The sequence below is a fragment of the Somniosus microcephalus genome, chromosome 12 (assembly GCF_052327205.1).
Source record: "Somniosus microcephalus isolate GS21.2 chromosome 12, FLI_Smic_1.0, whole genome shotgun sequence".
In the NCBI taxonomy this organism is placed as follows: domain Eukaryota; kingdom Metazoa; phylum Chordata; class Chondrichthyes; order Squaliformes; family Somniosidae; genus Somniosus; species Somniosus microcephalus.
The window spans coordinates 122,053,834-122,065,869 of NC_140998.1; the positions used below are offsets into that span (position 1 = coordinate 122,053,834).

At 41.9% G+C, this 12,036-nt stretch overlaps 1 protein-coding gene across 8 annotated transcripts in view; it reads left to right on the plus strand.

Annotated features, from left to right (window-relative positions):
• Positions 1–12,036, plus strand: part of LOC147109494 (ryanodine receptor 3-like) — a 506,629-nt gene that overhangs the window by 395,410 nt on the left and 99,183 nt on the right. For 6 of the 8 annotated variants that reach the window (XM_086003490.1, XM_086003491.1, XM_086003492.1 and 3 more), the window contains 3 exons: positions 5,387–5,518; positions 10,113–10,225; positions 11,029–11,128. In XM_086003490.1, the coding sequence (XP_085859616.1) occupies positions 5,387–5,518; positions 10,113–10,225; positions 11,029–11,128 (345 nt within the window). The remainder of the gene's footprint in view (positions 1–5,386; positions 5,519–10,112; positions 10,226–11,028; positions 11,129–12,036) is intronic. The other 2 variants (XM_086003493.1, XM_086003496.1) reach the window with 1 other exon arrangement.

Genomic DNA, 12,036 nt, shown 5'->3' on the forward strand with positions numbered 1-12,036 from the left:
GACCGGTACCATATGCAATTCGCCCAGCCGTCGAGGCAGAGTTCGAGAATCTGGAGAATGCAGGCGTCTTATCTAAGGTAGACTGGAGCGAGTGGGCAACACCCATCGTTCCTGTCATGAAGAAAACGTTAAACAATAAGTCTGAGGAGCCAAGGAAGGTTCGCATCTCTGGGGACTTCAAGGTGACGGTGAACCCAGTCCTTCACACAGTACAATATCCTCTTCCAAGGATAGAAGATATCTTCACCTCACTATCTGGAGGGAAGCGTTTTACAAAAATTGACCTAGCACAAGCATATTTGCAGATGGAGGTTGAAGAATCCTCTAGGAAGTATCTCACGATAAACACTCACAAAGGTCTTTACCAGTATAATCGACTGGTATTCGGAGTAGCATCAGCTCCGGCGATATGGCAAAGAGCGATGGAACAAGTCCTGCAAGGGATTCCAGGGACTCAGTGTTACTTGGACGACATCCCAGTGACAGGTGAAGATGACAGTGAACACCTTGCCAACCTAGAGCAGGTGCTCACTAGACTACATGAACATGGGCTACGAGCCAATCACCCCAAGTGCAAGTTTTTTAAGAAACAGATATCGTATTGTGGCCACTTGATTGATGAAGAGGGGTTGCATAAGTCCCTTGACAAAATTGAAGCGGTAGTTAAGGCTCCAGCGCCTGAAAATGTGCGCAACTGAGGTCATTCCTCGGATTGGTGAATTACTACCATAAGTTTTTGCCGAATTTGTCCACAATTCTGCATCCACTGAATGCCCTACTACGAACGGGAGTAGCATGGAAATGGAGCGATGAATGTAAGCGGGCCTTTCAGAAGTGTAAAGGCATGATCACTTCAAGAGAAGTATTGGCTCACTACAACCCATCACTACCGATAAGACTGGCGTGTGATGCGTCTCCCTACGGCATTGGGGCGGTACTGTCACATAAATTCCTTGATGGTTCAGAGAGGCCGATAGCTTTTGCGTCACGCTCGTTAACTTCAGCCGAGCGTAACTACGCCCAGATTGACAGAGAGGCCCTCAGCCTGGTGTGGGGGGTGAAGAAGTTCAATCACTACCTGCACGGTCAGAAATTTACTCTACTAACTGATCATCAACCTCTCGTCTCCATTTTCAACCCTCAGAAGGGCGTACCGATAATGACGGCACAACGGCTACAGAGGTGGTCCCTGTTCCTAGGGGCACACCAATATGACATTGAGTACAAAGGAACTAAACAGCATGGGAATGCTGATGGATTGTCGCGCCTACCGTTGCCAACGGTGGAAGAGGAACTGGCAGTGGATCCAGTGGAGTTATTCCACTCGACTATAGTCGAATGTCTCCCTGTGACGAATGCAAACATAGAAAAGGAAACACGAAATGACCCGACACACTCCTGGGTCTATGATTTAACGGTGAAGGGATGGCCAGCACATGGCGAACCACTGCTGCCAGCATTCTCGCCGAGAAGAGAACAGCTGTCAGTGTGCAGAGGAACCTTGATGTGTGGATCCAGAGTAGTAATTCCACCCAAATTGAAGGATAGAGTGCTCAATGAGCTTCATGAGGGTCATCTGGGAGAGGTAAAAATGAAGAACTTAGCCAGAGCGTTTGTGTGGTGGCCGGGAATCGATAGAGAAATCGAAGAGATGACCAAGAGCTGTACTGGATGCCAGAAGGTCCAAAACGCCCCACCACAAGCCCCTCTACATCCATGGGAGTGGCCCTCATCTCCATGGCAAAGGGTGCACATTGATTTTGCTGGTCCCTTTATGGACTCGATGTTTTTAATTGCGGTGGATGCACATTCAAAGTGGCCAGAGGTAATAAAAATGTCCTCAACCACCACAGAAAAAACTATCACAGTCTTACGAACCATATTCGCCAGGAATGGGCTGCCTGAACAGATTTGCTCTGACAATGGACCACAGTTTGTGTCTGAAGAGTTCCGGAGGTTCTTAAAGAACAATGGTGTTGAGCATTACACATCCGCCCCATATCATCCAGCCACTAATGGATTGGCCGAGAGGTTTGTTCAAACATTCAAGAAGGCTATCAAGGCAATGTGTAATGAAGATATACCCCTACAACACAAGGTGGATAACTTCTTGTTTGCCTACCGGAATGCGACACATGCGGTTACCAACCAAACTTCAGCCATGATGTTCTTCAATCGAAGACTACGATGCCGCTTGGATTTGGTTACGCCAAACGTCAGAAGAGATGTGGAGAACAGGCAGTTTCAGAATATGAATGAAAGGCCGACCAGGAGTTTTAAGATAGGTCAACCAGTTTTGGCCCGGGACTACCGCACAGAGAAATGGCAGCCAGGAACGACCTGTACACGGCAAGGACCTCTAATGTATACCGTGGACGTTGGAGAGAGCATTGTAAGACGCCATGCTGACCAGATTCTAGAGTCACTGGAAAACATCAACTCCACACCACGATCTGATACACCTGGCGATGAAACCGAAGTACCAATTGCATCTACCGCAGAATCGGTGATATTGGAAGCAGACGAACCAAACAACGACATTGATCCCGACTCAACCTTGCCAGAAGAACCTGATATCCCAAAGAGGCATTATCCAGACAGAATCAGGAAGCCGCCTCAAAGACTGAACTTATAATTGCTTAACTTCAACCAATGTATCTAGCAATTGTAATTGTAATTAGTTATTATTTAGTTGTTAAATGAATGTTATGTACTGTTTATCTAAAAGGGGAGGAATTGTTGTGTATGTACCTTTAAGGGAATAACTGGTCTCAGACTGCAGTACCGGCAGTGACCACCCCTGTATAAAAGGCCCTAGCAGGCTTCTGTAGTTTCAGTTTCCAGGTTGTCTCCATTCAGTAAAGACTTGTTATAATCAACTCCTGCAGTCCGTGTCTCAATTATACACGGACATAATAGATAGACCGAGTAATTACAGGCCAGTCAGCCTAACCTCGGTGGTGGGAAAATTATTGGAAAGAATTCTGAAGGACAGAATAAATCTTCATTTAGAAAGACACAGATTAATCAAGGATAGTCGGCACGAATTTGTTAAGGGAAGGTCGTGTCTGACAAACTTGATTGAATTTTTTGAGGAGGTAACGAGGGTAGATGAGGGTAGTGCATTTGATGTAGTGTATCTGGACTTTAGCAAGGCTTTTGACAAGGTTCCACATGGCAGACTGGTCACGAAGTTAAAACCCCATGGGATCCAGGGCAAAGTGTCAAGTTGGATTCAAAACTGGCTCGGAGACAGGAAGCAGAGGGTAATGGTTGATGGGTGTTTATGTGACTGGAAGGCTGTTTCCAGTGGGGTTCCGCAGGGCTCAGTACTAGGTCTCTTGTTTTTTGTGGTATATATCAACGATCTTGACTTGAATATAGGGGGTATGATTAAGAAGTGTGCAGATGATACTAAAATCGGCTGTCCGGTTGATATTGAAGAAGGAAGCTGTAGACTGCAGGAAGATATCAATAAATTGGTCAGGTGGGCAGAACAGTGGCAAATGGAATTCAATCCGGAGAAGTGTGAGGTAATGCATTGGGGAGGGCTAACAAGGAAAGGGAATACACATTAAATGGTAGGACACTGAGTAGTGCAGAGGAGCAAAGGGACCTTGTAATGCATGTCCACAGATCTCTGAAGGTAGCAGGCCAAGTAGATAAGGTGGCATATGGAATGCTTGCCTTTATTAGCCGTGGCATAGAATACAAGAGTAGGGGGGTTATGCTTCAACTATGTAAAACACTAGTTAGGCCTTAGCTAGAGTACTGCGTGCAGTTCTGGTCACATTACAGGAAAGATGTGATTGCACTAGAGAGGGTACAGAGGAGATTTACAAGGATGTTGCTGGGAGTAAAGAATCTTAGCTATGAGGATAGGCTGGGTCTGTTTTCCTTGGAACAGAGGAGGTTGAGGGGAGACCTTATTGAGGTGTATAAAGTTATGAGGGGCATAGATAAAGTGGATAGAAAGGATCTATTTCCCCTAGCAGAGGGGTCAAAAACCAAGGGTCACAGATTTAAAATAATTGGGGGAAGGTTTAGAGGGGATTTGAGGGGAAATTTCTTCACCCAGAGAGTTATGGGGGTCTGGAACTCACTGCCTGAAAGGGTGGTAGAGGCAGGAACCATAACCACATTTAAAAAGTACTTGGATGTGCACTTGGGATGCTCTAACCTGCAGGGCTAAGGACCAAGAGCTGGGAAGTGGGATTAGGCTGGATAGCTCTTTGTTGGCCGGCACGGACACGATGGGCCGAAATGGCCTCTTCCGTGCTGTAACTTTCTATGATTCTTTGATTCAACTCTGGTTCAATGAAGAATGTAGACAAGCATGCCAGGAGCAGCAACAGGAATACCTGAAAATGAGATGCCAACCTGGTGAAGCTACAACACAGCACTACGTGCATGCTAACCAACAGAAGCAGCATGCTACTGACAGAGCTAAGCGATGCTACAACAAACGGATCAGATCAAAGCTCTGCAGTACTGACACATCAAATTGTGAATGGTGGTGGACAATTAAGTAACTAACGGGAGGAGGAAGGCTCCATGTACCATCTACAAGATGCAGTGAAGCAACTCGCCAAAGCTTCTTCAACAGCACCTCCCAAACCCTCAACCTCTACCACCTAGAAGGACAAGAACAGCAGGCTCATAGGAATACCAGCACCTCCAAGTCGCACACCATCCTGACTTGGACATATATCGCCGATCCTTCTTCGTCACTGTGTCAAAATCCTGTAACTCCCTACCTAACAGCACTGTGGGAGTACCTTTACCACATGGACTGCAGCGGTTCAAGAAGGCGGCTCACCACCACCTTCTTAAGGGCAACTAGGGATGGGCAATAAAAGCTGCCCATGCCAGCGATGTCCACATCCCATGAATGAATTTTTAAAAAATGTTTTGAAGGTCATAATTTTACTCCTTATCTGTTAAATGTAAGAAGTCACACAACACCAGGTTATAGTCCAACAGTTTTATTTGAAATCACAAGCTTTCGGAGTGCTGCTCCTTCATCAGGTGAAGTGGAGAGATGCCTATAGACACATTATATAGTCCACCCCAGTCCAACACCGGCATCTCCACTCCATATCTGTTAATGCTATGGCTAAGTACAACTTAATTAACACCAAAGATAAAGTCTGAGTCCTTTACAAATCAAACAACCTGGTTCATGACTTGTAGACAATCGGGGTCTGGTCTGCATTTTGAAATTTGATCAGGAAAGGCAACTTCCATTTTAACCCTGGCTATATTTAAAGCTATATGAAATAAGGACAGAACCATTTCCTATTTGATGCAGGATGAAAATCTGCTTTTATCACGTACCTGTTGCTATCTTATAGTTGTATTAATGATTCTTCAATCTCCCATACAGTCTGATGACCCAGCAGTTAGATGGCAGCTTAACTTATATAAAGATATTGCCAAGCCTGAAGAGAGAATGGATCCTCCGAAGGTTGTGGAACGTGTGCAAAAGATTTCGGCTGCTGTTTTTCACTTGGAACAGGTAACCAGAGCTCCTAGCGAAGCATTTACAATCATTAATGTGACTCAGTATTAAAGACTGTAATCCCATGTAAATCAACAAACATTACTCTCATGGCCAATTATAAATACAGTTGTATGATATGGCAATTTGACTATTGGCATATTGAACCACTGGAGACGGTTCTTGGTAACTGGCATCATGATATAAGAATGTATCTCTTAATGATGACAGAATGTAGATCTCTGATGTAATCATTATGCTATTTTAAAATTTAAAAGATTTTTAGTTCTCCAGTTATTTAATTAAAAAAAGGATAAAATACTCACTTTCTATCTAGGAGACAGCATTTTTGCTATCTCAAAGAATAAAAAGGTTTTCACTCCTGGCTGTAAAGAAATTTGCAAGTGCCCTAGCTAGCGGAATAAGGGTAAATCGTGCTTGACTAATCTACTGGAATTTTCTGAGGATGTAACTGGTAAAATAGATAAGGGAGAACCAGTGGATGTGGTGTATTTGGACTTTCAAAAGGTTTTCGATAAGGTCCCGCATAAGAGATTAGCGTGTAAAGTTAAGGCACATGGGATTGGGGGTAAGGTACTGACTTGGATTGAGAACTGGTTGGCAGATAGAAAGCAAAGAGTTGGAATAAACGGGTCTTTTTCCGAGTGGCAGGCAGTGACTAGTGGGGTACCACAGGGATCGGTCCTTGGACCCCAACTATTCACAATATATATTAATGATCTAGACAAGGGAACTAGATGTAATATCTCCAAATTTGCAGACGACACAAAGCTGGGTGGGCATGTGTGCTGTGAGGAGGATGCCGAGAAACTCCAGGATGATTTGGACAGGTTGGGTGATATGGCAGATGCAATATAACATGGATAAATGTGAGGTTATCCACTTTGGTAGCAAAAACAGGAAGGCAGATTATTATCTAAATGGCAATAGATTGGGAGAAGGGGAAGTGCAACGAGACCTGGGTGTCCTTGTGCACAAGTCGCTGAAGGTAAGCATGCAGGTGCAGCAGGCGGTTAAGAAGGCAAATGGTATGTTGGCCTTCGTAGCGAGAGGGTTTGAGTACAGGAACAAGGATGTCTTGCTGCAGTTGTACAGGGCCTTGGTGAGACCACATCTTGAGTATTGTGTGCAGTTTTGGTCACCTTATCTGAGGAAGGATGTTCTTGCCATGGAAGGAGTTCAGCGAAGATTCACCAGACTGATACCTGGGATGGCAGGAATGACGTTCGAGGAGAGATTGGGTCGATTGGGCTTGTACTCGCTGGAGTTTAGAAGAATGAGAGGGGATCTCATTGAAACTTATAAAATTCTGACAGGACTGGACAGACTAGATGCAGGAAGAATGTTCCCGATGGTCGGGGAGTCCAGAACCAGGGGTCACAGTTTAAGGATAAGGGGTAGGCCATTTAGGACAGAAATGAGGAGGAATTTCTTCACCCAGAGAGTGGTGAACCTGTGGAATTCTCTACCACAGAAGGCAGTAGAGGCCAATTCATTAAATATATTCAAGAAGGAGTTGGATATATTTCTTAAGGCTAAAGGGATCAAGGGGTATGGGGAGAAAGCAGGGACCGGGTACTGAATTTGGATGATCAGCCATGATCGCATTTAATGGCGGAGCAGGCTTGAGGGGCCGAATGGCCTACTCCTGCTCCTATCTTCTATGTTTCTATGTATGTTGAGGGCCCCACAAGCAGCAATGCTTATTGTTGACCTCACTGATGCTTTTGAGCAATTTGGTAACTGGATGCATCAAATGCTTGATTTCCGTATGCAATAGGGCTACAGAGCTGCAACTAAATTCTGCAGAGAGTTAATACATTGTTGGAAGAATAAATAAAATGAAGACAAGTTTGATATTACTCTATTGGACAGATCCAGGGGAAAATATTTATATATTTTCTGGGTGTTTCTTAGGATTGATTCTTTTCAGAGCAGAATCTATTGGAAACCTTTCAGATATTTGAAGCAAAGTACAATTGGTTCTATTTTCAGTAATACTGGGTGGCACATTTAACAGATTGGACAACCCCTGTCGGAATGACTAGCTAAGTTAATAGAGGCTGGTGATAGAGAGATCCCCAGATCTCAGAATATGAATCTGTTGTGTAATGACCTGGCCTTGGAGAAAAACATGTGTCCTGTGCTCCTCCTGGCTCCACAAAGTTTCCATAGTTTAAGGTAAGAAATCCTAAATATGTACATGCTCATATTGTAAATTAAATCTACCCAGCTCTCTGGTTTTCATTAACTTTTATATTCATTGACAGTACCATTAAGAGCTGCAGATAAAACATTAAAATGGCAAGACCCATCCTAAATTAAAAACAAAATAAAACTCTATAATACAAATACAAGTAAACTAAATATAAACCACGGCCTGGATTTTGCGGTCAGTGGCGAAGGAACGGCGATCGCCATTCACCTCTCTGACAGCTGCTCTCAAAGTGTTTGCGGGCTTTTGAGCGGAGGCTTGCTCCAATTTGGCACCTGATCCAGCATGGCACCCTCTACAGGGGATCTGTGGCATCTGTGAGCAGGTCAAGGAGCAGCAAGGCTCTTTAACCAAACAGATTGAAAACTCCGCACTGAGACATAGAGGTTTAAACCAGGAAGTACAAAGCAGGAAATATAAAATAGATTTAAATGATGTACAGAAAGTGAAATAAAGATTGGGAAATACAGATGGGATTAACAGAAAGAGATAAAAGATAGACAAATTAAAAAAAAAATTATTTTAATTTTTTTAAATCTCCAACATTAATTTTCTTCTGAGGGAATGAGACTCCACACGTGTAAACATTAATTTTCCGGGTCAAAGTGGTTGTTCAGCAGTAATTATTACGCTGTTAAAAACTCCTGAATACACCAGCCCCAACTTTTCGAGCCGAGTTTAGTGGGGAACTAGTAGGCATTAGGCAAGTACCCCAAGTTCACGCCGTTGCAGCCATTTCAGTGCCGAGTCTATCGGTGAGGGCTGATACAGCATACCCTGTGGAGCAGCAGGGTATCTCTAACAGCAACTTCTGGATTTCTGTATTTAACTTCACATGTGCGGACACCAGAAGTTGTTGTCAGATGTTCTCCATTGTAATGGTGAGCACTGTTAGCCTCGCCATTATTCTTATCAGAAAATCTGGCCTCATATATCCTGAAAAGAAAGATTTATTGGAACAATTCTTTAAAATTATTTACTTTTTTTGCTTACTTAAAGGATGAGAGATATCAATCCATTGGCTGCAAGACACTTTGGGATGTCGAACATGATAAAAAGAATGAAAGACTTGAATTTTTACAGGGCCTTTCATGACCTCAGGACATCCCAAAGCGCTTTACATTCAGTGAAGTACTTTGAAGTGTAGTCACTGTTGACATGTAGGAAACGAGATAGCCAATTTGCTCACATCAAGGTCCCACATACAGCAATGTGATAATCACCAGATAATCTGTTTTTGTTATGTTGGTTGAGGGAGAAAAGTTGACCAGGACACTGGGGATAACTCCCCTGCATTTCTTAGAAATAGTGCTATGGGATCTTTAATGTTCACCTGAGAGGGCAGATGGGGCCTCGGTTTAACATCGGATCTGAAAAATGGGACCTTTGACCGTGCAACGCTCCCTCAGTACTGCACTGGAATGTCAGCCTAGATTTTGTGCTCAAGTTCTTTGAATGGGACTTGAACCCACAACCTTCTGATTCAGAGGTGAGAATCTTACCCAATGAGCCATGGCTGACACTTGCACTAAAGAAATACAAGTTCTTTTTTGCTTTCTTTTATACCACATTGGGCTGAAACTTGCTGGAGTGGGCCATCTCACGGTGTGCACCATTAGTTAGAAATTTTCCTGCACTTTTCAGCTCAAAATCTTTTGTGCCGTAACTTGCTGGAAGTGCGAACTGATAACAGTGTGGTGAGAGCAAAAGGCAGCTGGGACCTCTGAATGATGGGACCAACAGTGTATCTCCTTAATCAATGAGGTTAAAGGATTGTGAAAGAAACAGAGGAATGACTGAGATGGAGGGTGAATTAGAGTGGATGAATTAGAGTCAAATTAGGTACAGGAAGAGAAATAAAGAGAGGGAAAGAAAGATTGGATTAAGAGAGAGAAAAATAGACAAAAGAAAAGTAAGAAAAAAATTAAAATTTGACATTTTTAAAATCTGTAATAACAATTTGCCACCTGAAAGAATCAGACTCCACCATTTAAATTGTTCAATTTCTGGGCTAGAGAGGTTGAGTGGCACTGCATTAACAATTATCATGTAATTAAAAAGGTGTTAATTACCAGACTTAACTTTCTGTGGCAAAATTAATGAGCAATAAATGTGCAAATCCAGCAAGTTCTTAAAAATAACGGGGAGGCTAAGGGTGAGATGCCATTTGTGCAAAGCAAACAGCGGAGCGGTGTAAATCGGCCAGCAAAATCTGGAGATTCGCAACTCATAGCATATCTCTCAGTCCCCTGAATTTGCTGGTCGATTTATGTATTAATAACTGCCTGTGTCATTAACACGCCGTTATTTTTCCAGCAAGACCCAGCCTATTATTAAGCTAGTAAATCCCTGGTTAATTATTTTATTTTTTCTAAGGTGGAGCAACCATTGCGGTCAAAGAAGACAGGGTGGCACAAACTGTTATCCAAACAACGCAAAAGAGCAGTGGTTGCCTGCTTCAGGATGGCACCACTGTATAATCTGCCAAGGTAGAAGTGCTGCTGTATTTTCATATATACAGAAAAAATTATACTAGTGATTATTTCTCCTATTTATTCTTTATCTTCCTTTGCTGTTGTCTTGTATTTTATTTTTTTAAGTTACACCTTACATTTTAAAGATTTTTTTTTGTATAAAGCAATTTTTTTTACACTTGTTAACAATCACTTCCAACCATTATTGACATTTTTTTTCTCATCTTCTTTAAACCTGCTTCCATGCTGTGTTCTCCAATCAAGAGGGTGAGCAGATGTTCTGCCACTCTACTGTTCGGACTAGGACCTGTGTAGTAAACTTCCTCTGTTACCTTTTTCCCTTCCCTTCTTGTAGGAAAATTCTTCATTTCTACTTGGAGCCTAACCCCAACACTGCCAACAGCTTTGGTCAAGATTGACATGTGAGAAATCACATTGCAAGCCCGCATCTTAAGTAATTCTTTTTAACTGTGAGATGCTTGCCAGACAACATTTCTATTAATGAAAAGCATTTTATAAATCTAGTCATGAAATTGTGTTTGTTAATTATATATCATACAGAACATCTGTGCATTTTCAAATTTAATTAATTGCTAGAATAGTTAATGGAGTGACCAGATGCGAGTCTTTGGCAAACACTTATTCATGAACGTCTTTAAAAAAAAATTATACATAATGATATGTAACATCAGCAGAGAAAATAATTACAAGAACTTTGCTTTAATTCACACAATATGGTGAAGTATCCCACAGTTAATTCAGAAACATATCTGTGCTTTTAAGTTGATCAATGCAAAAAATGTATCCCTTTTCTTTAGACACAAAATTAACATTTACTTCCTGAACTCCTATCAACACCTGTGGCTGGAAAAACTACATAAGAACACTGATTTTGAGAATCTTATCGTCTCTTTGACGGTAAAGTAACATTTGATTGATAGACACTGCTTCCTGTCCTAAGCAAACACTCTCCTTAGCACACCTACCGTGTTCAATTTGTACAATGAACCTTACAGAATCTGATTGGCCAGTCTGCCAACCAAAAACCTCTGCAAACCTTACATGAAAGAGGTAAAAAGGACAGTGCAAATATTTAAAAGGAAAAATAATATGCACTGTACTTACTTGTGAAGCGCCTTGGGACATTTTTACTACGTTAAAGGCGATATAAAAAATGCAAGTTTTTGTTGCCATGTTCATTGTGAATGTGCTTTATTGCACACCTGATGGCAACTCAAAAAAATGAGATAAAAGGATACTTATTAAGCTTCCAATATAGTGAGCCAGTGCAGCGGTTTAATGTTGTTGTTACACAAAATTTTATGCTGACTACTTTTGAAGATGAGGGTGTATCCACAATATTTCTTTTGAGATAGTGAAGGAAGTGTGAGCAGGAATACCCAGTTCAGGGAGTCCTTAAAGACGCAAGAATCCTTTTGTTGACTGATCCCAATACTTGAGCTAGTTATGGTATAGTAGGAAATTATAATTAAAACAAATGATCTGTGTGAAATTTATGACGAGCGCAGCTCACCACAACGTAACAGTGAGTGACTGTTTAAGATGAAACAAAGTTAATCATTATCTCTGTTTCTTAAAAAAAAAATAATAATTTGAGTTGTACTTTATTCAAAATCAAAAATCTTAGGGACCAAATTATAGAACAATCTGCACTTCGAGTAGTGTGATTTTTGATATGTGATCAGGATACACCGTTGACCAATCAGAGAACTGGAGTTGTACAAATCTTTACTAATAGTCTTTATCTATTATCTTAAATAATAAAATCTCCCTTAATCTACTAAAAGCTGTATCTCACCTCCTAC